Source organism: Sorex araneus, chromosome 3 (assembly GCF_027595985.1).
Source record: "Sorex araneus isolate mSorAra2 chromosome 3, mSorAra2.pri, whole genome shotgun sequence".
Lineage (NCBI taxonomy): Eukaryota > Metazoa > Chordata > Mammalia > Eulipotyphla > Soricidae > Sorex > Sorex araneus.
The window spans coordinates 1,186,801-1,214,698 of NC_073304.1; the positions used below are offsets into that span (position 1 = coordinate 1,186,801).

The window sequence follows — 27,898 nt, forward strand, 5'->3', positions numbered from 1 at the left end:
CACGCCATCGGGATGGTTCAGAGAGCAAGCCCACGGCAGGGCCAGTGCGGGGAAGCAGCGACCTGGCCCCCTCCTCCCATCCCACACCCAGCCACCCCTACCCTCGGGGACCCTAGGCCGTTTCCTGCCGATACTGGGAGACTCCAGGGCAAAGGACCATGAGGCTGTTGGTTTTTCCACTGCCCATCTGATGAGTGGTCAGCGCCGGGCTAGGCCGCAGTGGTGACCTGCCGGCCAAGCAGCGTCTCTGCCTTCCAGCCCCGGGGCCTGCCCTCCTCTCTCGGGCTCACCTGTGTTCCTCGCCGCCTGCCCCGCACTCTTGTCCACGCTCTCCAGCTCGGTCACTCGGTTCTGAAGGGACTCCACGCTGCTCTTCATGCTGTCTGCCTCCTCCCAGCTCTGCCTGAAGGGGCGGATCTCCTTGTCCAGCTCTTTCAGCTTCTCGGCCTGGCTGTCGATCACGCGCTTCCAGATCAAAGGCACCAAAAAGGCAAAGCACAGTGACGGTCCCTAACAGCGCCCTGCTACAGACACCGCCCAAGGAGATGACAGCCTGAGGCAACAGTTCAAGAAACTCCACCACGGGGGCTGGAGTGATAGCAGAGCGGGTAGGGTGTTTGCCTTGCATGCGGCCGACCCGGGTTTGATTCCCAGCATCCCATATGGTCCCCTGAGCATGGCCAGGAGTAATTCCTGAGTGCGGAGCCAGGAATAACCCCTGTGTATCACCGGGTGTGACCCAAAAAGCAAAAAAAAAAAAAAAAAAAAGAAACTCCACCAGGCCAGCTGCTGTGGCCCAACTGAGCTATCAGCAGAAAGAAACGGTGGGCAGTGTCCGAGGCCAGACATGGAGGGTGGGAGGGACGCTGGGCTCCCAGCTCCTCACCTGCTGCCCACACCTGGTTCGTGCCCACACCCTGGTGCGCGGGCCAGGCGTGCCCCCGCCGCGGGGCACCCTTCTTTCCACTCTAGAGGGCCAGCAGCTCACGTGGCCCTTGCCTAAGGCCCACGTGGATTTCTTTCTGTTGGGGGTGGGGCACATGCAGTGACTCTGCACTCAGGAATTATTTCTCCAGGGGACCCTGTGAGGTGCTGGGGGTGCTGGAAGCAGTCCCCCTCTGCTGTGCTGTGGCTCAGGCTCAGGCCATCCACGTGTACTCCCTGAGCCATCCCTGGGGTAGGGCAGTAGACTCTGGGGCCTCTACTCTTTGCTGCAGGGGGCACCCCAGAACTGCTGCGGGGTCCCAGGGGCCACCCAGCGGGGCCAGCAGTGGCTATGTGGAGCTCAGCAGCACCAGAAAGACCTGTCCAGGCTGGAGAGTCCTGGCGAGGCCCTCAGGACACAGGAGCCTGAGGAAGCGCCTACGGGCTGGAGCGGGGCACCACAGCCGTCTCCTGCCACCCCAGCAATGGTGCTCCTCCCTTCACTTTTGGAGACACCCGGAGATGGGCTGACATTTAAAACCCAAGTACAGGGGCTGGAGCGACAGCACAGCAGGGAGGGCATTTGCCTTGCACGTGGCCGAACTGGGTTCGATCCCCAGCATCCCATATGGTCCCCTGAGCACCGCCAGGAGTAATTCCTGAGTGCAGAGCCAGGAGTGACCCCTGAGCATCATCGGGTGTGACCCCCACCCCCCAAAAAAAGGTCAATAAATAAATAAAAAGCAAGAACACTGCAAGCACCCACAGCTAGAGGTGTACTGACATTCTGGGAGAACGTTCCAGACTACTGGAGTTTGACTGGCCTTCTGTGTCCTGCCCACCGAAACGACCGACTACGTATGTGTGGGTCCAGGAAGCGCAGAATAGCGACCGCAGAGCACGAGCCGGCACCTGCAGGCCTTGGGACGCAGCTGCTGGTGCCGTGTGCCCCGGCGTCACTGAAGGTCGCCCCGTCAAAGTCCTGACCAAGGGCACGGGAGACGCGCAGCACAGGGCGCACTGAAGCCCCAGGGCCCCGCATGTCGATCTCCGAGACTCGGGGGCTACGCGTCCCTTCCTGCCCAGGGCACCCTTGACGGCAGCCGGCGAGTACGCGCCGGTACGGGGTGCCCCGCCTCCACACGGCAGAGCAGAGCACAGACAGGCAGGGCCCAGCACCCCTGCCCACAGCCCTCAGAGCCTTACCTGCAGGTGGAGAATTTTGGACTCGTTGTTTCGAAGCATCTCCTTCTGCCTCTCGATCTCGATCTCAAAGCTGCAGATCTGATTGTGCAGACTCTGAATGCTCTTGTTCTTCTCCACACTTTCGTTCTGCAGCAAGGAGACCTACAAAAGAGATTCTCTGACTACACTAGCAGAAAGTGGTTTTACTGCTGACGACACTGTGTAATAACGGTTATTAAAACTTCACTATCTAGGCCTTTTCAGTAGGGAGTTTCAGAAACAAAACCCCTTCACACATGCAATGGTAACGTAACAGGCAATTCTATAAACTTTCTCAAAATCTCAGTAATTAATAAAACGAGGCAAAGTGCAGTGGCTGATTCAACTTCAGAATGAACGGGATGCTTTTAAAAGGCTTTGTTGAAAACTCACGAATCTTTCACCAGAGTGACTTTCAGACTTTAACCAGAAAACAGTATTTTTACAGTTCACCCCATGCGTGTGAATGCGAGCATGGACATGTATATGTTAGCCTAAGTGTGTCCATTATCTATGTGCACATACACCTATGTGCATGTGTGAATATGCATGTCCAGGCATCTCTGTGCATGTCCCCGTGTGCATCTCTGTATGTGTCCCCACATGAGTCCACGCATCTATGGGTATATGTCCCTGCATGTTCCCCGTATGTATACGTGTCCATGAATCTATGTGCCTGTATGTCCATATACTTATGTGCACGTGTCCCCATGAGCATGTGTGTCCATGCATCTATATGCAATGTCCCCGTGTATGTGCATCCATGCATCTCTGTGCATGTGTCCATACATCGATGTGCATGCGTCGCCACATGCATGTCTCCGCACGCCCCCAGAGCAGTGCAGGGAGCCGAGGGCTCTGGGGAAGGAGCCTCCGACAGTGCCGACGCAGCACCCGGCGGCCGACAGCCTCTGCGTCACTCTGGAGCAAACATGGGCTGGCCAGGAGTCTCACGTGGCACCACGGACCTCTCCTTTTCCCGGCTTGTCTGCCCCAGTGCCCTGCCTGGCCCTGCCCCTGGAGCTTGCCCAGGGCGCGTGGGGAAGCTGGTCACCGGAAGCGGCTGAGGTGGGGCTGCCCTTCTGCAGTGACACTTCACGCCTTGCCTGCAGCGGTCAGAGGGGGCCAGTCCCTGATACGATCTTCTACCATGGACACATGCCAACTCTTGATCAAGACCTCAAGAATGTCACCAGGAATAATGTGACCATGAGGGTGAGTGCACAGAGAAGCAGGCCACGTGAATGAACGGACATTCAGTGACCCTTCCTCATCCTTCAGTCATACTCAACTCTCAATCGTTCACTTTAGGGACTCTTCCTCATCCTCCTTTATTTACTTTTTTTGGGACGGGGTCACATCCAGCAGTGCTCAAGGGTCACTCCTGGCTCTGTACTCAGGAAACACTTAATGGTGCTCAGGAGACCACACGGGATACCAGTGTGCTCCCTGCTGTACTATGGCTCTGGCCCTTTTTCCAACCCTCAATTCACTCAGTCACATCAAAGAACTCGACCCGAGGGCTGCTGGCTGCTCCCCGAGAGAAGGGGACCGCCTCTGATCCAGATCTTGAAAGGATCCTTGGTGAACTCACATGTTCCTTCAAAGACAATAAAAATACCTGAGAGACTCCAGCTGACTGTTGTTGGGTTTGGGGGTGACTGCACTGGCCGTGGCACTCGGGGAGGCTCCCGTCTCCTCCAGAGTGACCCCTGGTGTTGCCCGGGAGGGGGTTGGGGTGGACTCTACGGGCCGCAGCTAGACGATGCTTTATCCCTGCCCTGTCCCTCGGGTCCCAGAATGGCGTGTGAGTGAGAAATACGCTGCCATTTGCAAACAACACAAACATCTCATTTTTCGGTCTCAACTGCTGCTGGGACGAGGGGCGTGTGGGCAGAAGGTCCCTCCCAGGCACACACATGACACAGGGCCACCCTGAGTCCTCAGCGAGACTACAGGGCTCTATGTCCCGCTTCTCTGCTTTGCTTTTTCGTTTTGGGCCACACCTGGCGGCACACGGGGCTTACTCCTGGCTCTGTGCTCAGGGGACCTACACAGTGCCAGGATCAAGGCAGGGCCAAGCACAGGCGAGGCAAGAGCCCTGCTGTGCTGTCTCTCTGGAGCCCTCCTGGCTTCACCTGGAGTGGGACCAGGCCTGGCGGGGAGGGGCGGGTGGGACTAGCCTCTCAGCCACCTTCAGCCTCACTGCGGCCGCCATCACGGGGACAAACCTCTCCTTTCAAACCGAAGGGAGAAACTTCAGCAAAGCACAGCCCTGGCCGAGAGCGGGTCACAGCAGACACAGGACAGCTCCAGGAGAGCGCCCAGCCAGGCAGCGGCCACTCTGGAGCAGCGCGGAGGCTCCGAGGCAAACCCACCGAGCCCCGGGTTCGAGCCGCGCACGCACATGAGCCCTTTTCCCACCCTTGGCTTTGCTGCCCCCCCACCCGTTCCCAGGGCAGAGCGGCTGTGTCCGACCTTGGGGCGTGGACGCTCTCGAGGCATTTACGCGGCGCGTCAGAACAGCCTGCACCGGGGCTGCTGCTCCACCCGCCTCCCTCCAGATCCCGGCCGGGCTTGCTGAGAACCAGACTCGGCTGCGTCCTAGCAGGCAGCCCCGGCTGCGAGTGTAGACGTCTCTCCCATCCCTCTCAGAACCACCTCTCTTCGAGCAGCTTTCCCAGAGGCACCCACAGTCCTGCTCAGGCGGGCCCAGGTGACGGGTGGGACGGAGCCCACAGCCACACGGGGACAGTGGATGCACGTGCTCCTGCGGGAGCTGGGCTGGGTGAGTCGCCCCACTGCCCACTTCGGGGTCTCCTCCACAAACCCACCCGGGGTCTCCCCCATGGCCTACCTGGGGTCTCCCCCACGGCCCACTCGGGGTCTCCCCCACAGCCCCCACTCGGGAGTCTCTCCCATGGCTCCCACCTGGGGGTTTCCCCCATGGACCACCCAGGGGTCTCCCCCACAGCCTACCCGGGGGTCTCCCCCATGGCCTACCCGGGGGTCTCCCCCATGGCCTACCCGGGGGTCTCCCCCATGGCCTATCCAGGGGTCTCCCCCATGGTCTATCCGGGGGTCTCCCTCACGGCCCACTCGGGGTCTCCCCCACGGCTCACTCGAGAGTCTCTCCCATGGCCCCCACCTGGGGGTTTCCCCCATGGACCACCCAGGGGTCTCCCCACTGGCCCCCACTCGGGGGTCTCCCCCATGGCCTATCCGGGGGTCTCCCTTATGGCCCCCACTCAGGGGTCTCCCCCACGGCCCACTCCCCCATGGCTGTGCTGTCTTGCCAGCCCTGTCTTTTTGGTGCTGCTTTCTGGGGTCACACCTAGTGGTGCTTGGGGGGCCCACTGGTGGCTTGGGGGTTCGCACTCTGGCAAGTCCCCGTGGCTCTAGCACCTTCGCTCTGAGCTCGAGAGACCCCCTCCTGAGCCTCCCGCAAAGGCCCCGGGAGGCTCCGAGCAGCGTGAGGACGTGGCTGCTCGCCTCTCGGTTTTCCTTTCAGTGTTTTGGGCCACGCCTGGGCTTACTCCCGGCCCTGAGCTCAGGGCTCACGCCTGGTAGCCTGGTCGGTGTGGGGGCCATGTGAGATGCCAGGGGTGGAACCCGGGTCGGCAGCATGCCAGGCCGGCCCCCACACTGCGCGGCCCCGCCCGGCTCACCTTCTTCTCCAGAGAGCTGCTCCACTCCTTGAGCAGGTTGACGTGCTGCACGGCCGAGCTGGCCTCGTGGGCCTTGATCTGCTGGTTCGTCCCCTGCCACGACACAGAGGAAGAGCTCTGAGCCAGCCCCCCGGGAGCCTCTCCCTCTCGCTCTCCCTCTCCCCGCTCTCTCACACGCACAGACTGGCCCACCTCGAGCAGAGAGAAGCGCACGAGGGCCCTGGAGGGCACCACAGCGACGGGGGTTGGGGGGGTGGGCGGTCAGGCCCACCCTCTCCCGCGTCTCGTCCCAGTTCACACGTGGAGTGCCACTGAATTAAACTGGAGACATTTCACTTTTGCTCTCTGCCCCGTGCTCGCCACCAGCCATCTCGGGCAGCTGCTGCTCTGGTCTGGAGCGCGGGGCAGGAGGCCCGCGTGGCTCCGGGCTCGTCGCTCAGGGACGCTAGTGCTCCCCACCCTCCCAGGGGCGTCAGAAGGCCACACACAGGACAGAACGTCTACAGAGTACGTAAGATGCAGACCACCAGGCCGAAGCACGGCAGCGCCCGCCCCCTGGAGGGCAGCGGAGCCCGTGGGAACAGTGAGTTCTGACGCCACAGGATGATCTCCAAAATACATGCTCTGTAGAGGGCACCATATATATATGTGATACCAGTTCCTCTGCATATGGACACATATATATACACACACAGGATGATGGGACCACACACGACAGGGCGGCGCCGTGGCAGATGGAGGCCTCCTTGTTCACGGGCCTGGTGAGTCTGAGAATGCTGGAGAACACACAAAACCCAACGTCCAGCAGCACATGGAAGCGGAGACTCAGTTCCCGGCATGGCTGAGCGCAGAGGCTCGCGTCGAGGGCAGGGGGCGGGTGTGGCGGGCTGGGGGCACCTGAGCGCTCCTGACGGTCTCGCTGGGGGACCCCGACTGTCTAGAAGCCCCCGGGCTGGGCCAGTGACGTGGTGCGGGGCTCGAGGCACTCATGGGCAGAGTGGGGCTGGGGTTCATGACAAGCGCTCAAGCCCAGAACTCGCGGGTGACAATGGTCATACGGTAACTCTCTCATGGCGGAATGTCAGCGAGTGGAAGGACAGATGGTGGATACTGACCTGGAAAACGCAGCCATAGCGCTTAAAACTACAGGTGCTGGGGGCATTGACACACTCTGACAAGTGCGCACTCAACTGCAACGGGAAAGAGACGTGAGTTGTGGCACAAACATCTGCATGGAAATGTTCCAACATATTAAGGGCACAGAGAGCATCTGGCTTGTCCCATCACAAATGGTGTTACCAGCGACGGCCACGGCCACTCCTGCCTGCGGAGCAGGCAGTGAGCACCGGCCCGGCACGTGCATGCAGCCATGCACACACACAGAGACAGTCACTCAACAGCTCTCTGACTCGCAGCTTCTCTACAACAGACCGTTCAAAAGGTGACATGTCATCTGCAGTGCCAGAATTAAAAAAAAAAGAAAAAGGAAAAACGTAAACTGAAATGCACATTTAAAGACTTCAAACGGAACTGCATGGAACACAGAATAGAAAGCATCCCGTGCACCGGGCCCCACGCCCCGCACGCAGCACACACAGCCCTCAGCCCCCGCCTGCTCCCAGGGCCGCCGCGTGGCCATGACCCTGCTGGCTGTCCCGACCACAGGTGCTGTCCTCGCCGATGGAGACCCGGAGGGCCCGGAGCACAGCCTCCTGTCGCTCCACCCAGCCGGAAGGGCTGGCCCCAGGGGCAGGGCGCGTGCTCTGCGGTTCAGGACCCTGACTGGGCCTAGGCTGGAGAGGGCACGACCCCACCTGGGCCTCAGCTACAGAGGGGACCAAAGTCTGGGACGGCCTGAGGGAGTGGACACCAGGGCAGGGAGCCTGGACTACCCGTGGGCCCTGTCTTATGTGAGAGGCTGAAGCCGCCCCGGGCATCCCGCAGGCCCATCTGTGCCTGCCGGCGGCTCCGCCGGGTTCTGCCACTGTGGAAGGCGCGGGGCAGAGCTGCCTCCCAACGGGGGGGGGGGGGGGAGGCCGTGCCCTTCGCCCTTGGAGCTGCATCCAGGGGACAGGCCTGGGTGGGGAGACTTGGATCTTCTCTGTGCCCCATGCCCGACCTTGGCCCACACAGGGCCTCAGTTTACTGCAGACACGAGAGGCTGACCACCCACTGCTTGGGCGTCCAGGTGTGAAACGCTCAGAGACTGCAGGCCGGGCAGCACGCGTCACAGGTCCCCGGGGTTGGGCAGAACCTGGTGCAGGCGAGGGACCGGCTCCCCTGGCCATGCTGCCCCATATGGTCTCTGAGCTGCTCTGGGCCCACTGGGCATCAGGCATGGCCACTGGCTCTTGGGGGGTCTCTAAGCTCATCCACTTCCATGAGATCTTACGGTGATTCCTGTTTTACAGAGGTTAAACTGGATTAGAAACTAAACTAAGCTAAAAGCATCCCCGCTGCATGGTAAACTGTTCCCTCTCCTCAGTGAGTCTTTCCATCCGTGCTGCTCCTGCGCCCGGCCCCGGCAGCAGGCGTCTCCGCGCAGAGGTTCTGCCCGGCCCCCGGCCCTTACCTCGCTCCGCAGCAGGGCTTGCACGCTGCACTTGTGTGGGCAGGACACCACCACGCAGGGACACTCTGTGTCCTCGTGCTTCTGCAGGGGGACAGAGAACAGCCGTCCTTCAGGGACCCTCCGCCGCGCTCTGCTCAGCCCGAGTCCACGGCAGGCGTCGCTGGAGAAGCCCCGAATTAGGACCTCGAGGCCAGTATGTGGCAGCTGGTGGCCCTGGCAGAGGTCCAGTGCTCGGGTCAAAGTGGCTTTGGGCCAGCTAGTGTCTGGGCCCTGCAGTGGGGACAGCAGCCTTCCTGTCCTGTGGGTTTGGGCAAGGAAAGTCCCGGAAGTGCTGGGGTGCTTCACTCCCCACTCCCCACTCTGAGCAGAGGCCCTGCGGGGTGGCCCGCGCATACGGAGTGGGAGTGCGACCCACCCACCCGCCCACTCACGCACCGTGAGTCATAAAGAAACGAATGGGGTGTGTGTGTGTGGGGGGGGGGGAGGCCAAACAGCCTTCAGGGGTCTGGCCACCCGCTGCGATTCTCAGCCATGGGGCTGGCAAGCCAAGCAAGGGCCCAGGCTCTGGGGCTGCTCGCCCTACATGCCAGGTGCTTCTAAGCCCACCTCGGCCAAGCGCGGAGACCAGAGGAGGTGCCAGCCCTGCAGGCAGAGGCCTGACCCCTGTGCTCTCTCAGCCCCAAAAGGAAGCACCTGCGTCTACCTCAGCAGTACACATGGGGCAGCCCCAGCTCCCAGTGTTCCCCAGTGGGGCATGGAAGCAGCTGGAGGGTCTGCTCACTGAGAAGGGTGTGGAGAGAGTCCTCTCCTGAGACGGTCACTCCATCAGTGACCGCCACTGGTGTGCAGACCACTACAGAGGGGTGACGGTGACTCCTGCTAGTGACAGGGCAGAGCAGGACACGGCGAGAAGAAAGCTGCTGATGCTCCCTGCCCGCCCCGCACCCGCTGTCCAGGCACTCTGAGGAGCTGCGGCAGGCCTGGGCAGGAACAGCACACATGCACACACAAGCACACAGACACACATGCACAGACATTTACTTAGACATGCACGCACAGAGACACTACCCACATGCGTGCAGACACTCATCAGAGACATGTACACACACGCACAGACACACATGAGAAACACGTATACATGCATGCAGTCATGCACACACAAGCACACAGACACACATGCAGACATTTACTTAGACATGCACACACAGAGACACTACCCATATGCATGCAGACACTCATCAGAGACATGTACACACGCATGCACAGACACACATGCAGAGACACGTATACATGCATGTAGTCATGCACACATGCAGACATCTGAACACATGCAGACACACATGCTCAGAGACATACATGCATGCACAGAAATGTACAGATATGCACACAATGCACAAACATGTATGCACACAGATATGCAGACACGCTCACGCACATGCAGACACATATGCACACAGACAAGCATAGAGACAAATGTGCAGACATGTATACACAAAGACATGCACACAGAGGCAATCAAACATGCAGACACACAAACAAGCACACATACATGTGCAGACATGCAGGCACATGCACAAACATGCATGCAGACACATACATGTGCAGACATGTTCACAAACACGTGGGCATGCATGCAGATACAAAGATATGCACGAATGAAGAGTGGTGCATGCAGACATGCCTACACATGCAGACATGCCTGCACACACAGAGAGACATATGTGCACACATGCACAGACACGCACACAGACGTGCCGCTCTGCCTTTGGGCTCCTCAGAGACTGCAGGGCCCCAGGGCAGGCTCAAAGCCACGGGAGCTGCTGGGCTGCTCTGGCCCCACCCGTGTGGCTTTGCCGAGCCTGCCATGACTGAGCTCAGGGCCAGAGTCCCAGCTGAGGCCTTCCCCGCCTTTCAGTGCGAAGTCCCGGATAGTGGGCCTCGAATCTGCAAGTGGGGCGAGCCCCTCACAGCAGGGCTGCGAGGCTGGAGCCAGGCACAGTCTGCCCCACCGCCTAGGCAGCTCCTCGCCCCTCGTTCACAGCAACGCCCAGAAGCTCAGAGCTGGGGAGAGGGCCACTCCCCCAGGGCCGAGAAGTGAGCCTGGGCCAGCCATGTGCAGACTCTGCCCTCCCTGCTGGACTCTCCCACCGGCGCCAGGGAAGGACACAGTTTCCAGAAATTCTGGAAACGGCCTAGAGGCCACGGAGGCCAGGGAAGAGGAGAGACCCTCCTTCCCCGTCACAGGGGGCTCCAGAACTGCGCCCAAGAGCCCTCCCCTGGGGGCCTCTGCAGTCATCCAGCTGGTCACCAGCCCGGCCATGCGCAGATGTTGCCGCTGGACACCGCTATCCTGGGCCCTCCCAGGCCCCGAGCACCTGAGCCGGCCTCTCCCTCTTCACTCCAGCCAGGGCCACGCCTCTCCTCGCCGTCAGGACATGTCATGGCCTGCCTCGCCCTGTCCCCAGCCGCACCACCCATTCCACTGGCCCCCATCTCTCACGTGCACTCTGCTCCCATGCCAACCTGCCCCACGGACCGAGTGTGTAGGTACTGTGATCCCACGGTCAACCCCTTCCCTGGCTGTGACTACGTCACTCCCGAGAAGACCCTGTCCCCTTCCCGCTCAGTGTCACACGTGGTTCCTGAAATCCACCGGCTAAGTGAGCTGAGCTGGGGCTGGAGCGATAGCACAGCAGGGAGGGCGTTTGCCTTGCACTCGGCCAACCCGGGTTCGATTCCCAGCATACCATATGGTCCCCTGAGCACCGCCAGGAGTAATTCCTGAGTGCAGAGCCAGGAGTAACCCCTGTGCATCGCCAGGTGTGACCCAAAAAGCAAAATATTAAAATAAAAATAAAAGTGAGCTGAGCCGCAAGCGTGTGCCAGGATCCCGAGGCAACTCCCCATCACAGTGAAAATCTTTGCCTTCACCACAACTCATCTGGGAAACAAACGCAGCTTCAGCAGCCCGCAGACACCCAGTGCAGGCAGCGCATGGGAGGCACGAGGGGCAGCTGGGAGCCCCCGTGTGCCGGCGGAGGAAAGGGGGCGCACCTGCAGCTTGATGCGGGGGACCTGGCTCTTGCAGTGTGTGCACGTGGCCTCGCGGTACTCGCAGGCCCGGCCCACGTGGTCCCGCAGGTCCTTCCGCAGGACCTTCTCTTTGCAGTCGGCGCGGACACACGCCAGCTCCTCAAACTGGCAGTCATTCTTCAAGTGTACCTGCAAGACAGACATGCCCAGCTGCACATGGACCAAGCCCTTCTGAACGGCAGCTCAGGCAGCACCGGCTGCGGACGGCACCCACGGCCATCCGAGGGGCACCCGTTCCATTCTGGTCCAACCACCCAATTTTGCAGGTTAAGGCCCGATGCCAACAACAAGCCTAAGAAGCTACGTGGAATTTTATCCCGAAAGGGTCTGTTTGGACACAGACGTAGCAAAGGGGTAAGGGAGTCTTGCGGAGCCGACGGGGTTCGCTCCCCAGCACCCACAATGGCCCCTTGAGAACCGCCAGGAGTGATTCCTGAGTACGGGGCCAAGCGAGCCCCGAGGAGCACCAGGTGTGGTCCAGACCGCCTTGGCCCCTGCCCACCACCCTGCAGAAAGAGGCTTGGCTTGGGGGCCACACGCAGCAGTGCTCTGTGCTCAGTCCTGGCTGTGCTGGGCGTGGAACTGGGTGAGCCACGCACAGGGCACCATCTCCCACGCTCTGGGAACAGGGCGTCAGGTCCCCGTCACATGGCCGGGGACCCCCTCCTTCCTTGGGAAAGACCCTTTGGGCAGAGCTCAAGAACACTGCTGGGGCTGTCCAGGGCCTCGAACCTCAGCCCCAGTCGGGCCCAGGCAGCCTGGTTCGGAGGGAACCCGTGCGGCTCCCGGTACGTACCAGCAGCTGTCCCAGCGTCAACTGCTCTGCGCAGCCGCGGCCCTCGTTGCGGCAGTGGATCTGCAGGGCCAGAATCTCCCTCCTGCAGCAGTTGTCTCGAAACACCTGGGATGGAGCAGAGGCCTTAGGGAGCAGCTCGGACCCTTCACGCGCGGCCACTCTGGAGGCAGGCGCTAGAGCACGGCTGGCGGAGGCCTCAAGCGCGCGGCCGCCCTGATCTCTGCGAGCAGAACGAGACGACCTCATCTCGCCTTTCCCGCTGGGAGAAAACACGCCTCGCGCAAGAGTCATGGTGCTCGGGGAGACCAGCCGGAGCACGCCAGGCCCACGGCTCCTCTGAGCTCTGGAGGTGTCCGAGAGCTGCCCTGCCAGGGGGCCCTGCAGGGGACACGGGCAGGAGCCAGGGTCGTGCGGTGCCCCGGACACGGAGGCTGGAGAAACACCGTCCCCGAGGCCCGGCCTGGTCTCTCACCGCACACCGGAAGCATCGGCCCGGGAAGCCGAGAGGTCCAGGCCAAGGGACAGTCCAGCGGGGCCCAGGCACACCCCGTACGCCATGTAAACACCGCCATGGCACCCATCATCACAACACAGGGAGAGGAACGAGGAACATGATGGAGAACTTAAAATCCCTTAATCTTTTAACAAAGATTAATGCAATAAAACTATCTTCCCTTACAAATGAACGGGGCCTTTAACTACTTTTCCCTCTGACACCTGCTACCCTTCTCACGGGACGATCTGTGTCCTAAGACCTCAGGCATTTCAAACACACCCGTTTCTACTCACAAGCGCGAAGAACAGAGAGGGTCTTATTAAATCTTTTTTGATTCCACAGGCAAAGAAATAGAATCAGCAGCTGTTACGACTTAAAAATAGGGCTGGAGCGACAGAGCAGCAGGTAGAGGGGTTTTCTGCCTCGCACAGACCAATCTGGATTCAATCCTCTGCATCCCGTACGGTTCCTGAGCCCTGCCAGGAGCGTCCTCTGCAGCCAGGGGTGACCCCTGAGCACTGCTGGGTGTGCCCCCAAACAAACAAAAATAAAAGAATTAAAAACAAAAACTAGTTGGGAACTAAATCGAACTCATCATGATCCTTTTTCCTTTTTTATTGAATCACTGTGAGACACAGTTACAGAGTTGTTTGTGATCGGGTTCTAGTCACACAATCTTCTAACACCTGTCCCTTCAGTGTGCATTTCCCATGACCCATGTGTCAGTTTTGCTACCACACCATACCCATCATGATTTTGGGGGGCAGGGGTTTTGGGCTACACCTGGCTATATCAGGGTTACTCCTGGCTCTGTGCTCAGGAGTTACTCCTGACAGTGCTTGGGGGACTATGTGGGATGCCGAGAATCAAACCCAGGTTGTCCATGTGCAAACGCCCTACCCATATACTATCCCCCAGGTTTCCATTATTAATTTCTCAAATTTAATTTAACTTTTTTGGCTTTTTGGGTCACACCTGGCGATTCTCAGGTTACTCCTGGCTCTGCACTATGCTGGGGATCAAACCCGGGTTGGCCGCGTGCAAGGCAAACACCCTCCCCGTTAACTATCACTCTAGCCTCACTCCGATTATTTTTTAAAATGCCAAAATTTAAGATACCAAAGTCAAAAGAACAGATTTCTTTTTGTTTGCTTGTTTTTAGGCAACACCTGACAGTGCTCAGGAGTTATTCCTGACTCTGCGCTCAGCAGTCACTCCTGGGGATGCTTGGGGGCCATATGAGATGCCGGTGATCGAACCTGAGTCAACTGCGTGCAAGGCAAGCACCCTCCCTGCAGTACTATGTCTCCAGTTCCAAAAGAACAGATTTTTAAGTGCCTCCCAAGCAGTGCTGGGGGGTCTAGGGACCACTCCTGGGGCACAGCACAGCTGTGAGGCCGAACAGCTCAGGCCTTGAGTTGGTGGTGCTAAGGGCCACCAGGGCCACTTGCGTGATGCTCTGGGGACCATGAGGTGCCATGGATGGAACTGGGGTCTCACACATGCATGCACGTGCTCCAGCCCTTTGGGCCCTGCCCTGGCCCTGAGGATGGGTACTTTGTGGGGGGGTCTTGGGCCACACCCACTATTCTCACAGAGCTTTCCCGGTGGGGCGAAGGACCCCCAGGTTGTGCTGGGGATGGATCCAAGGAAGAGTGACCTGACCCCTGTGCTCACTCCCAGGCACCAAAATAAGCCTTTCATCATGGAGAAAAGGACGGAACTTTAGGCTGAGATGGTCTCAATCATTCCTTCCTTCCCGCTGTACTGCATTAGGCTGATTTCAGATCATTCAATCACTCCAGCCATGCTGCCTCAGGCTGATGATGTAATCATTCGTTCCAGCTGCGCTGCCTTAGCTGATGATACAAATCATTCATTCACTCCAGCTGTGCTGCCTTAGCTGATGATACAAATCATTCATTCCCTCCTGCTGTGCTGCCTTAGGCTGAGGATCTCAGTCACTTCAGCTGTGCGCCTTGGGCTGAGACGATATCATTCATTCATTCCAGCTCTGCACCTTAGGCTGATGGTCTCAATCACTCATTCCCTCCATCGGTGCTGCCTTAGGCTGAAGATCTCAGACCATTCACTACAGCTGTGCTGCTGCAGGTGTGGCCTGGCAAGGGCGTGGGACACCACTGAGAGGCCCTGCCTGGGCAGCATCACAGGCCCTCGGGGACTAGGTTCTCCTGAACAGAGGTCGGAGGTCATGCTTTCTCTGCAGCCAGCACGCACTGCTGACAGGGAGACTGAGGACCATGACGCGGACCCTAGGCCCAGCGCGGCATCCTCTCCCGCTAGGCCCCTGGCACACACCAGCGTGCGGGGTCCTTAGAAAGTGACTCCTGTTTGGACCCGAAATCTCTCATATCAGGGCCGCTCTGGAAGGAAAGGCGCAGCCCCCCTGCCATTTTGTCCCCCCGGGGCCGGGGCAGGGCATGTCGACAGCGGGCACTGTGGGTGGGCAGAGTCCCTGACAGTGAGCCCGGCGGGGGTCTCCTCCAGACAGATCCGCGTGTCGCAGTGGGAAGGCCTTCCTCACAGGAGCAGAGCACGAGGGACAATGAGCTCAAAGTCACCCAAACCCACAGTGGCGGGAGGCTGGGGCGCGCTGATGCCCAGGAGGGGTGCGCCGAAGGGGAGCAGCGGGGACAGGTGGCTCTGTGGGGACACCCAGCAGCTTTCAGGGACACGGAGGTACGTGTCAGATCTCACACGGGTCTGGTGATGGGGAGCTAAGTGTGGGGCGGGATGGGGGCACGTTCAGGGGAAGCTCAGTGAGTAGGAGCACCTGCAATCCCCCCACCCGGGCAGAGCCGAGGACAGGAGCACCTGCAAACCCCCCAACCAGGGCAGATGACAGGAGCACCTGCAATCCCCCCACCTGGGCAGAGCAGAGGACAGGGAGCACCTGCAATCCCCCCACCCGGGCAGAGCAGAGGACAGGAGCACCTGCAATCCCCCCACCCGGGCAGAGCAGAGGACAGGGAGCACCTGCAATCCCCCCACCCGGGCAGAGCAGAGGACAGGAGCACCTGCAATCCCCCCACCCGGGCAGAGCCGAGGACAGGAGCACCTGCAATCCCCCCCACCCGGGCAGAGCCGAGGACAGGAGCACCTGCAATCCCCCCACCCGGGCAGAAGACAGGGAGCACCTGCAATCCCCCCACCCGGGCAGAAGACAGGGAGCACCTGCAATCCCCCCACCCGGGCAGAGGACAGGAGCACCTGCAATCCCCCGACCCGGGCAGAGCTGAGGACAGGAGCACCTGCAATCCCCCCACCCGGGCAGAGCAGAGGACAGGGAGCACCTGCAATCCCCCCACCCGGGCAGAGCAGAGGACAGGAGCACCTGCAATCCCCCCACCCGGGCAGAGCCGAGGACAGGAGCACCTGCAATCCCCCCCACCCGGGCAGAGCCGAGGACAGGAGCACCTGCAATCCCCCCACCCGGGCAGAAGACAGGGAGCACCTGCAATCCCCCCACCCGGGCAGAAGACAGGGAGCACCTGCAATCCCCCCACCCGGGCAGAGGACAGGAGCACCTGCAATCCCCCCCACCCGGGCAGAGCCAAGGACAGGAGCACCTGCAATCCCCCCACCCGGGCAGAGGACAGGGAGCACCTGCAATCCCCCCACCCGGGCAGAGCAGAGGACAGGAGCACCTGCAATCCCCCCCACCCGGGCAGAGCCGAGGACAGGAGCACCTGCAATCCCCCCACCCGGGCAGAGGACAGGGAGCACCTGCAATCCCCCCACCCGGGCAGAGGACAGGAGCACCTGCAATCCCCCCACCCGGGCAGAGCAGAGGACAGGAGCACCTGCAATCCCCCCCACCCGGGCAGAGCAGAGGACAGGAGCACCTGCAATCCCCCACACCCGGGCAGAGCAGAGGACAGGAGCACCTGCAATCCCCCCCACCCGGGCAGAGCAGAGGACAGGAGCACCTGCAATCCCCCCCACCCGGGCAGAGCAGAGGACAGGAGCACCTGCAATCCCCCCCACCCGGGCAGAGCAGAGGACAGGAGCACCTGCAATCCCCCCACCCGGGCAGAGCAGAGGATAGGAGCACCTGCAATCCCCCCCACCCGGGCAGAGCAGAGGACAGGGAGCACCTGCAATCCCCCACACCCGGGCAGAGCAGAGGACAGGAGCACCTGCAATCCCCCCCACCCGGGCAGAGCAGAGGACAGGAGCACCTGCAATCCCCCCACCCGGGCAGAGCAGAGGACAGGAGCACCTGCAATCCCCCCACCCGGGCAGAGCCGAGGACAGGAGCACCTGCAATCCCCCCACCCGGGCAGAGCAGAGGACAGGAGCACCTGCAATCCCCCACACCCGGGCAGAGCCGAGGACAGGAGCACCTGCAATCCCCCCACCCGGGCAGAGCAGAGGACAGGAGCACCTGCAATCCCCCACACCCGGGCAGAGCAGAGGATAGGAGCACCTGCAATCCCCCCCACCCGGGCAGAGCCGAGGACAGGAGCACCTGCAATCCCCCCACCCGGGCAGAGCAGAGGACAGGGAGCACCTGCAATCCCCCACACCCGGGCAGAGCAGAGGACAGGAGCACCTGCAATCCCCCCCACCCGGGCAGAGCAGAGGACAGGAGCACCTGCAATCCCCCCACCCGGGCAGAGCAGAGGACAGGAGCACCTGCAATCCCCCCACCCGGGCAGAGCCGAGGACAGGAGCACCTGCAATCCCCCCACCCGGGCAGAGCAGAGGACAGGAGCACCTGCAATCCCCCACACCCCGGCAGAGCAGAGGATAGGAGCACCTGCAATCCCCCCCACCCGGGCAGAGCCGAGGACAGGAGCACCTGCAATCCCCCCACCCGGGCAGAGCAGAGGACAGGAGCACCTGCAATCCCCCCCACCCGGGCAGAGCCGAGGACAGGAGCACCTGCAATCCCCCCACCCGGGCAGAGCAGAGGACAGGAGCACCTGCAATCCCCCCCACCCGGGCAGAGGACAGGAGCACCTGCAATCCCCCCCACCCGGGCAGAGCAGAGGACAGGAGCACCTGCAATCCCCCCCACCCGGGCAGAGCAGAGGACAGGAGCACCTGCAATCCCCCCCACCCGGGCAGAGCAGAGGACAGGAGCACCTGCAATCCCCCCCACCCGGGCAGAGCAGAGGACAGGGAGCACCTGCAATCCCCCACACCCGGGCAGAGCAGAGGATAGGAGCACCTGCAATCCCCCCACACCCGGGCAGAGCAGAGGACAGGAGCACCTGCAATCCCCCCCACCCGGGCAGAGGACAGGAGCACCTGCAATCCCCCCCACCCGGGCAGAGCAGAGGACAGGGAGCACCTGCAATCCCCCCCACCCGGGCAGAGCAGAGGACAGGGAGCACCTGCAATCCCCCCCACCCGGGCAGAGCAGAGGACAGGAGCACCTGCAATCCCCCCCACCCGGGCAGAGGACAGGAGCACCTGCAATCCCCCCCACCCGGGCAGAGCAGAGGACAGGGAGCACCTGCAATCCCCCCCACCCGGGCAGAGCAGAGGACAGGGAGCACCTGCAATCCCCCACACCCGGGCAGAGCAGAGGACAGGAGCACCTGCAATCCCCCCACCCGGGCAGAGCAGAGGACAGGAGCACCTGCAATCCCCCCCACCCGGGCAGAGCCGAGGACAGGAGCACCTGCAATCCCCCCACCCGGGCAGAGCAGAGGACAGGAGCACCTGCAATCCCCCCACCCAGGCAGAGCAGAGGCGGGGACAGTCCCTGGTCCAGGGCAGGAGGCAGAGCACCTGGGTCTGGTGGCACTGCCCTGTCCAGCTCCGTGCAGGACCCATCTGCCCAGGGTGTCCATGCCCCCGTGGCACCAGCTCTGAGACCACAGCGGAGGCAACGCTCCGTGGAGTCCCTCGTTTAAGGCACGCGACACCCCGTACCTTGTCTTTCACGATGACTTCCTGGCAGGCGGTGCACTTCGGGCTGGCGGCGCTGAGGGAGACAGACAGGAGCTGCCGTGAGTCCCTCTGCCGGGCAGGGAGGGCCCAGGGGACGGGGCCCAGCAGGGCCGGGGCAGCAGAGGGCAGTCTCTTTCACGGCAGCTTCTCACGAGGGAATTTTTAAGCAGAACAGCTTTAGTTCAGTCCCCGGAAAGCCCCACTCAACTAAAATAAAAGTGAAATTTCGCTGCCGAAACCAGAACTGTCTGGGCAGTCAGGGTGCGTGGGCCCAGCCCATGAGGCGAATCCAGGGCGCCCTGAGGCTGCAGGACTCCCAGTGCCGGTCAGAGAGACACCGCCCACCTCGTCCTTGTCCCCAGGCTCAGGACCAGGCCGGTCCCACACAGGGGGCTGAGGCCTGGCCGGAAGGCCGAGGGGGCAGGTGACCGCGCTATGAGATGCGGTTCCCTGGGCATCTCTGCTTCCACCCTGCCACCACCAGGGATGACGCAACACCCAAACCCAAACCCAGCCGTCCCCAGGGCGGGGCCTGTGCCGGGGTGGAGAACACGGGGGGGGGGGGGGGAGGTGCGGGTGGCCGCGGCAGCACTACCTGAGCAGGACGGCCATGCAGCTGTCGCAGAAGCGGTGTCCGCACTCGGTCTGCTTGGGGTTGCACAGCACCAGGTGGCACTTCTCGCACTTGTACTTGTCCTCCACGGCCTTCACAAACCTCTCCTTGTAGCCGCCCAGCTCAGGGACCAGCACGGCCGCCCCGGCGCCGCGGTCTGGGTTCAGCTTCAGCGGGGCGTTGGTCTGCAGCGGGCCCGGGGACTCCACCTTCTTACTCGCCTCCATTGCGGGACAGTGGCGGGACGGCTGCAGGGAAGTCAGAGGACGAGTGGGAAGTGACGGGCAGCGCGTGCAGCAGAGGGCGAGGAGTGGCCACCCCAGTCTCGGGGGCCCAGGCACCCCCCGGACAATCATGCACCTTCCGCCCACCCCTCCCAACTGGGGCCAAAGCTACTCTGCCGAGAACTGTCTTTCTTTCTTTTTTTTTTGCTTTTTGGGTCACACCTGGCAATGCTCAGGTGTCACTCCTGGCTCTGCACTCAGGAATTACCCCTGGTGGTGCTCAGGGGACCATAAGGGATGCTGGGAATTGAACCCGGGTCAGCCGCGTGCAAGGCAAATGCCCTACCCGCTGTGCTATAGCTCCAGCCCCATCTGCCAAGAACTTTCTAGAAAGCAGGTGCTCTGGAGGTTGGGGCCTGTGGCACTGTGGTAAGTGACCTCCGGCTTCTGGCCTCGTCTTGCTGCTCCACACCCTGGAACCCTCACTGAGATGCTAAACCCCTCATGCCTCTCGCGATGCTTAGCCAGCTGTTTCATAAGCAGCTTTAGAGTCTGTTCCTTGGGTACCTGCTCGCTCGTCAGTGCTCAGGGCCAGGATGCAAACCATGAGCAGCCACAGCGGCACACAGGGGAGTGCCTTCCCCTCCGCACTCGCCTGGCTCCCATCAGGGGGTGCTGAAGGAGGAATGACTGATTCTTGAGGATGTCTTTCCCTTTTTCTCTGGGGGGATGAGCACGGCTGGAGGTGTTTGGGGGCTGTTCCAGCCAGGACCAGGCTTCCACATCCAAAGTCCTCGGGCATCGACCCAATCCTGTTTTCTGGGCTCTTTGTTTTTGTTTTGGGGCCACATGGGAAGTGTTCACAGCCCTGGCTGGGGGACCACAGGTGGGAAAGCTGCCGTGGGCAGGACCCTCACGCAGACTGGGGCACACGAGGGCACCTGCATCTGGACGCCCAGAGGCTACCCACAGGGGCTGGTGCCACCCCCTCTTTCCTTTCTCTTTTCTGCCTTTGGGGTGTTGAGTGTTCAGGGCTTACTCCTGGCTCTGTGCTCAGGGATCACTCCTGGTAGGTTCAGGGGACCAGATGTGGTGCTGGGGATCGAACGTGAGCCGGCTGTGTACGGGCAAACTCCTCCCTGCTGTCCTATCACTCAGGCCCCCCAAGGAAGAGTTTCTACTTGCGAGATTCCATCCCCAATAGCAACGGGAGTGCACGGGTTTTACAAGAATGCTCCCCAGCTGATGACCACACACCGAACGCCAACAATGAGTTTGCTGCTCTTTGTATTATTACCTTGGAAGCCACCTTTTGTTTTATGAGTCACACTTGGCAGTGCTCAGGTGCGACTCCAAGCTCGACTCCCAGCTCTGTGCTCTGTGCATCTGTGGGGCTGGGACTTACACCAGGGTAGCTCCGTGGCGGTCTGCAGGCAACCCTTGGCCTCAGACCCACCCTTTAAGCCCTTCTGAAACTGGGCGGGGGATACATCAGGCAAACTCAAAATCAGTGAAAATGCTGAGAAGTGCCTGGTAGATGCCAGTAAAGGCTGAGTAGGGGCCACCCTTAGGTGGAAACGAAATGCCAGCCAAGACGTGCACGATGGTAGGAAAGACTTCCAGGAACTCTGGAAAATTATGGAATTCAGCGTCATTTTACCTTCTCCTGGTGACACCTGCCAGAAGCAGTGCAAGGAGACGCAGGCTGCAACAGTGGCCCAGGTGCTGGTGAGGGCAGGAGGGGACAGACCGTGGACGCGGAGACGGTCACTGGTGTGGCTGACCTGCTCCCTGAAAGACTCAGGGCCTGGTTACCCACCAAACTCAGAACCCGCCACGATAAGGGGCTACTGGGGGCCGGGTGTGGTGGTGATAGTGGCCGTGGTGGCAGTGACAGTGGCATGAGGTGGTAATGGCAGGAGTGGCAGGAGTGACGACAATGGGCGTGACAGGAGTGGTGGTGATGGTGGCAGACGTGTTGGTGGTGGTGGCAGAGGTAGTGGTGGTGGCAGTGGTGACGGTGGTGGCAGGTGTGGTGGGGGTGGTGGCAGAGATAGTGATGGTGGTGGCAGTGGTGACGGTGGTGGCAGAGGTGATGTGATGGCAGTGGTGGCGGCAGTGATGTTGGTGACAATGGTGGGCAGTGTTCACGTCCAAATGTTTACAGGTAAGTGCACTAGTGACTGCACTAATGAAGGGCTGCACTAATGTAGTGACTCCCGGGGGCATCACTACTAAAGGAGGCAAATACCCACCAAAAGGCTGCGAGAGGCTGGGGGACAAGGCGCTGCGGGGGAAAGAGCTGTGAAAACTCCCCCAGGAACCCGGAACCCAGAGGCCGTCCACACGCCGGGTCCCAAAGCTTGTGCCTCTGAGGGATTCCCAGGTGGCAGGTGCCCCAGACGGACCCCACTGCCGAGATGGGGGGCATTTGTTGACAGGCACTTGGGACGCCTTGGCCCCGGAAGAGGCACGGGACAGTGTGCGGGCTGCCATGAGCCGCAGAAGTCACCGCGTAGGAAGCAGAGCACCTGGGGAGACGGGAGACTCACCTCTGCACTGAACACATGTAGGGATGTCTGGTTTTCAACCAAAGGTGGAAAGCTCACAGAGAAATACAGAGTAGGGCAAACTCAGAAAGGACGAACAAGTGACAGACACTGAACACTCAGAAGACAACTTATAGCAGCTGCTTCTTGTGTGATCAGCAACCAAAGAAACCGCATCTAAATCACTAACAACAGTGATTCAATAAAAGAATAAATTAAAAAATAAAAATAAAATAAATCACTAACAACAACAACGAATCGGCCCAGGAACACCTTGCACGTGTGAGGCCTGGGAACGGGTCCTAGCACCCACCCTCCTGTCTCCAATCAAAACTTTTTTTTTGGCGGGGGGGGGCACACCTGGTGATGCTCAGGGGTTGCTCTTGGCTCTGCACTCAGGAATTACTCCTGGCGGTGCAGGGGTAGACCACCTGGGATGCCGGGGATTGAGCGCAGGCAGGTGGCGTGCAAGGCAAACACCCTCCCTACTATGCTATCACTCCAGCCCTTCAAAACTTTTTTTTTTTTCCAAACCAGAGACAGAACATCTCTAGAGAAAAACTTTGTAAAGGAACCAAATAGGAACTTTTGGGTTGGCAGGGCTGGGGTGATGGCACAGAGGGTAGTAAGCCTTGAGCACTGCAGGCGCAGCCTCAGAACCAAGTCAACAAAAAGAAACCTCAGGGTTGAACGCTACAACAACCCAATGAAAAATTAATTACAGGGGCTAAATGGAGGAACCAAACAGGCTGAAGAAGAGGAAGAAAACTCTAAGACAATCCAATTTATCTAGTAAAAGTAACAACTGACTTCTCAAGAACAAAGATTTCTCGGGTGCAGCAGGTAGGGCACTTGCCCACTGCCAACTTGGGCTGGACCCAGCACCACACAGATGACCCCTGAGCACAGAGCCAGGAGTAAGTTAAGCACAGCGGGGCATGGCCAAGAACAGATTTCTTGGAAAGATCACTAGCTGGTGTCTGTTAGGGAGAAGATGCAGACGACTGGCTCCTGCTTTGCACGCAGGCTTGAGTGCCCAGGCCGGTTCCTCAGACCCCACTGGCAGTGACCCTAAAGCACAGAGCAGGGAGGAGTCCCTGAGCCACACCAGGTGTGGCCCGAGAACCCCAAGTGACAAAAACTACAAAAGAACTGCGCAAGAAACTGAAGGGGACACAAACAAAAGGCAAGGCACCAAAATTAATCTATGCACACGGACTGGGTAATGTAATGTATATTGTCGAAATGGCAGCTCAGGTTGGCAAAGCACAGGCCTACCCACTCACACCCAGCACAGCGAGGCTTAGCCCTGAGGGCCCCCAGCACGTCCAAGAGGGTCCGGGGCCATAGGCACCACCAGGGAAGCCCTGTAAAACCCGTGACGGTTCACTTATGTGTCCGCATGACGCCCAAAAGGCACGGCGGCATCTCAAGAGCAAAGGCCAAAGACAATGCTGGTACTGGCTGAAGTACTGGCCGAGCAGCTGAACAGAGCACGGGCAGGCATGCCCCAAATCCCACCCGAACCCTCCCACCCTCAGAAGATTCCGGATCTCACTGAGGGTGCTGGATGAGGGCCCCATCTGCCTCAGGGTGTTGAGTAACTCGGGGCCCGAGAGAAGAAAGGCCCATTTTCCCCCAAGGAAAGCACCCAGCATCCTTCACGTGGAGACACCCACCCTCTGCCGCCACTCTCGGGAACCACAACAGCCACTTCTCTGGATCTTGGGCCACTGGTCTGTGAAAAGGAACCAGACCCTCCACTCTGATTCTCAGGCCACACACACACACACACACACATGCACACACACACGCACACATGGGAACAGCCAGCTTCTTCTAAGTGCGCATACCACACACACACACACACACACACACAGAGCTCTGTCTTTAGCTACCCAAACCCAAACTGAACCAGACAATCCCAACAAATTTCAAAGGCATTTGTTAAACAGAAATGAAAACTTTTGAACAGAACTCATACAGAAATCCCAGTAACCCCAAGAATCAATGTTTAAAAAGAAAAATGAATCTGCAAGAGGCACCATCCTCAAACTTCCATCTCAGAGCTACAGTGATCAAAACACTGACAACAGTGTTTTGATGCTAGTACTGGTTGAAGTACTGGCTGAAGTACACAACAGTGTCAAACTGACAACAGGATCGATTTAAAAATCAACCCCATCAAGGGATGTGACAAGGATGCAAGACTAATGACAAACAGCATCTCTAGGACCAGTGGGGCCTCCAGGAGGTCTCACTGGGACCTCAATTTGTCGCCATTCACACAGTGAAAAACAAATCCCAAACTAAACAGGAGTGGGGGGGCCACACAGCGAGTATGTGTGAGGCCCCAGGTCCATTCCTGCTACGTGTCCTCCCAACACCGGAGGGTACAACCCTGTAGCTGAAGCAGAACCAGGCATGGCAGATACAAAAAGAAATGCTGAAGGACTCGTCCGCCCCGCGTTCACACCACCAGGAGAGACCCCAAGCACTCCTCGGTGTGGCCCCAAACCGGGATGAAATGAGAAAGTGAGTTGAGAGGCTGCAACCTTAAACCATGAGGGGCTTGGCAGGAGAACAACTGTTCTGCACACAGGAAAGCCTGGGTTCCATCCCTAACAGTTCACAGAACCAAAAACATACCCCAACATCTTCAGGACAGAGCCGGAGAAAGTACTCCCTGTAGGGCCCTCGCTCCGCACATGAGCAACGCGGTTCAATCCGCAGCACCACATATGGTTCCGAGCATGCCAGGAATGATCCCTGAACGCAAAGCACTGCTTCAGAACCATGAGTTTAACTTAGCAAAGAATTCATTGATAATACCAAAAGCACAAGCAACAACAAAATAAACTGGACTTCAACAAAAAAGTGGAGCTTTTATACATAAAGACATTATGAAGAATATAAAAACAACCAAGCAAGGGAGAGGAATATTTGCAAAACACAAATCTAAAAGAATTTGGTTCCAGAATATAAAATAAACTATTCAGTTTTCAAACATGGCAAAGAATCTGAATAAAACTGCTCCAAGGAAGAAAAAAACTTGGTAAGAAGGTGAAAGCAGGGTTGGAGACAGTCCAGGAGCAAGGTACTTGCTCGCCCTGCACGTGGATCTCTGGCACCCCTTGGGGGTCCCCGAAATCCACCAAGAGTGATCCCTGAGCACAGAGCCAGAGGAAAGCCTGCACACTGCTGGCTGTGGACCCTCAAAAACCAGGAATCAAGAAGGAATGTGCGAGATGTTCAACATCACGAGTTACTGGGGAAAACCAAGTGGGACTGCCTCGCTCCACTGGTACGCCACAACGAACGTAAAGCCCCGAGGAAAGGCAGCGCAGCAGAGATGAGAAGTGGCTACTGCGGGCGGGTGCGACCTAGAATCACCAGCCTGGCCCTGCTGTCCAGCCGGCACGGTTCTCAGTGCTCCGTGAGCACGGCCAGTAGAGGCTGCCAGAGGCTCTTGTGCAGCCGAAGCTGGAAGCCTCGAGACACTGGGAAAGGTGCCGGGAACCGAGGCGCACACGACACAGAGCGAGGGCCGGGAGAGATTCCGACTGGGGACCGCGGGAGACGTGACCAGTTCACGGTGCGGGGCTTCCTCCGGGGAGTCCTAGAGACGCAGAGACTCGGGGCACTGGCATCCCAGACAGTGAAAACCCACGTCCAGCCCCTGCGGCCCAGACCACACTGAGAGCTCAGGAAGCACCACTTCCTGGGGTCTTTGAGGGGCTCGGAGGCAATGGCCGTTCTTGTGGCTGACATGGGTCCGATCCCCAGGACTCCATTGGGTCCCCAAGCACAGCCGGGTGTGGCCAAGACCAAGAGAACAGCAGCAAGGATTCCTCTGAACCGCTGTGCCAAACCACCCTGCTTTCACCTTCATTCCTCTGAAGCACTGAACCGCTGTGCCACTGAACCACTGTGCCACTGAACCACCCGCCTTGCAGCGGGGAGCGGGCCGCAAGGGAGCAACGCCCTGTGCGCACCCTCAGAGCAGACGGGATCTGCGTGCATGTGTGAGGCCCTGGGTGGACGCCCGGGACATACGGAGAAGAGGAAGGAGACCCCACATGGAGGGCTCAGCGCTGGCTGTGCAGACAGGAGGCCAGGGGCACTCTGGCAGCGCACAGTCCCCAGCACCACCGGGCTTGGTCCAAACACGAATACATGTTCATTCTGTGCCCCACAGATTCCATGCTGACTGACGGTGGTGCCGGCGATGTTCCAAGGCGGGCTGGGGGGCTCGGAGGCTCACGGGCACCTGCCTGCCAGGCCCTGCGTCCTGCACTTGTGTGGGCCCAGGACAAAAGCAGCAAGAAGGGAGGGGAAACTGACTCAAAGGAAAGCGGTTCTAAACTGGCCCAGTGGGGCTGGAACCGACGGGAGGGCCGGCTGGGCCTCCTAAGCAGCACTTGGGAGACCCCCGTGGAGTTCCCAGGCGCTGTCAGGAAGCCCCTCTGGGGAGGGAAGTCTGCTCACAGAAGCCCAGGGCAGGGGACTCCGGCGCTCACTGAAGGCTCCTTGTGTCTGGGCTGGGCCGAGCGCTGGCCTCGCTGGAGATGAGAAACTGGAAACACAAGCACAGCTGCTGGCAGCCGTTCCCAGGACGGGAAAGCCCGGGGAAAACCAGGCGAGAGCAGCAGGAGACGGACAAAGCGAGCGGCTCTGGCCAGCGACGGAGAACCCCGAGGGCAGTGGCCGCCCGCCGCACCCACCCTCCCTTCCTTCCTTCTTTCTGGCATTCTAATAGAGCCTCGCAGAGTGGGGGAGCCAGCTGCAGCGGGCCGTCCCCTCCCAGCCTCACTGGCCGGGCGCCCCTGCCCCGGCTGACGGGGCCCAGCAGCCGCGCTCCCCGGGCCTCCCGCCCAGCCGTGCCCGCACTGCCCCTGACGCCTCATGCTCTGGAGGACACAGATCCTGCTCGTCCAGCAGACACAGGTGACAGCTGGGGAGGCCCCCACGCGGGAGCAGGGCCCCTCAGCATCCAGCTGTGCCAACCAGGTGCCACGACACAGGACCCAAGCCCTCTGGGCAGTTAGGAAGGAGCAGGCTGAGTGCCCACCCTGGAGCCAGCCACAGTGCTGGTCACCCTGCCCGGTGGATGCGGACGTGGGCTACAAAGGGCCGAGGGTCTGTCCTGGACCCTCTGCACTGACAGCAGTGAAACATCCCAGGCGTGACCATGTCAGGGCCTGGTCACAAGACAGAACATTCTAGAAGCAAGCAGGAGGTTGACAGCACAGTGCCGTGTTCGTGCGCCCCTTGGCCACAGAGGAAGCCTGCTGGTTAGCGCTCTCGTGCCTGGTGCCTGCTGCAGGACCCGTGCATCAGACACTGCATCTCAGCCCGTCTGACCGCCTCCCCCCGGCTCCCTGGCCTGGCGGGCCGGTTCCGCTCTCTCCGCTCTCTCCAGCCCACGCCATGCACCCCGAGCGTCAGTCCTCCCACTGGTCAGGCAACAACTGCAAAACTCACACTGGGTGAAGAGCACACAAATCCATGCGAGAAAAACACACGGGAATTCAAGTCACCAAATGAGGGGGTCCCAGGCACACAGCATTCCTAGGCCACAACTACCAGAGTCTCCACTTCCCTCCACCACCTTGAGGGGCTCCCCTACCACCCCACCCCCTTATTCTTGGTAAGTCCAGTTCTGTAGTCTACTTAATTTTTTTAACTGGTCCATCCACACAGTGGAATACTACAAAACTACAAAGAAAGAAAAATAATCATTTTTCTTTTCTTTTTCCTATGGCATGAGATTCAATCTGGCTACATTTTAAAAACTAATGGTTGCACCACAAT

The 27,898-nt window shown here is 59.8% G+C and overlaps 1 protein-coding gene across 5 annotated transcripts in view; it reads right to left on the minus strand.

The window, feature by feature from the left end:
- Positions 1-27,898, minus strand: part of TRAF3 (TNF receptor associated factor 3) — a 91,739-nt gene that overhangs the window by 3,677 nt on the left and 60,164 nt on the right. For 4 of the 5 annotated variants that reach the window (XM_055130572.1, XM_055130575.1, XM_055130574.1 and 1 more), the window contains exons 3-11: positions 19,294-19,559; positions 18,681-18,732; positions 12,278-12,382; positions 11,443-11,610; positions 8,389-8,469; positions 6,932-7,006; positions 5,817-5,909; positions 2,131-2,271; positions 291-465 (exon numbers count right to left, since the gene is read on the minus strand). In XM_055130572.1, coding sequence (XP_054986547.1) covers positions 291-465; positions 2,131-2,271; positions 5,817-5,909; positions 6,932-7,006; positions 8,389-8,469; positions 11,443-11,610; positions 12,278-12,382; positions 18,681-18,732; positions 19,294-19,538 — 1,135 coding nt within the window. In that variant the 5' untranslated portion in view covers positions 19,539-19,559. The remainder of the gene's footprint in view (positions 1-290; positions 466-2,130; positions 2,272-5,816; positions 5,910-6,931; positions 7,007-8,388; positions 8,470-11,442; positions 11,611-12,277; positions 12,383-18,680; positions 18,733-19,293; positions 19,560-27,898) is intronic. The other variant, XM_055130576.1, reaches the window with a different exon arrangement.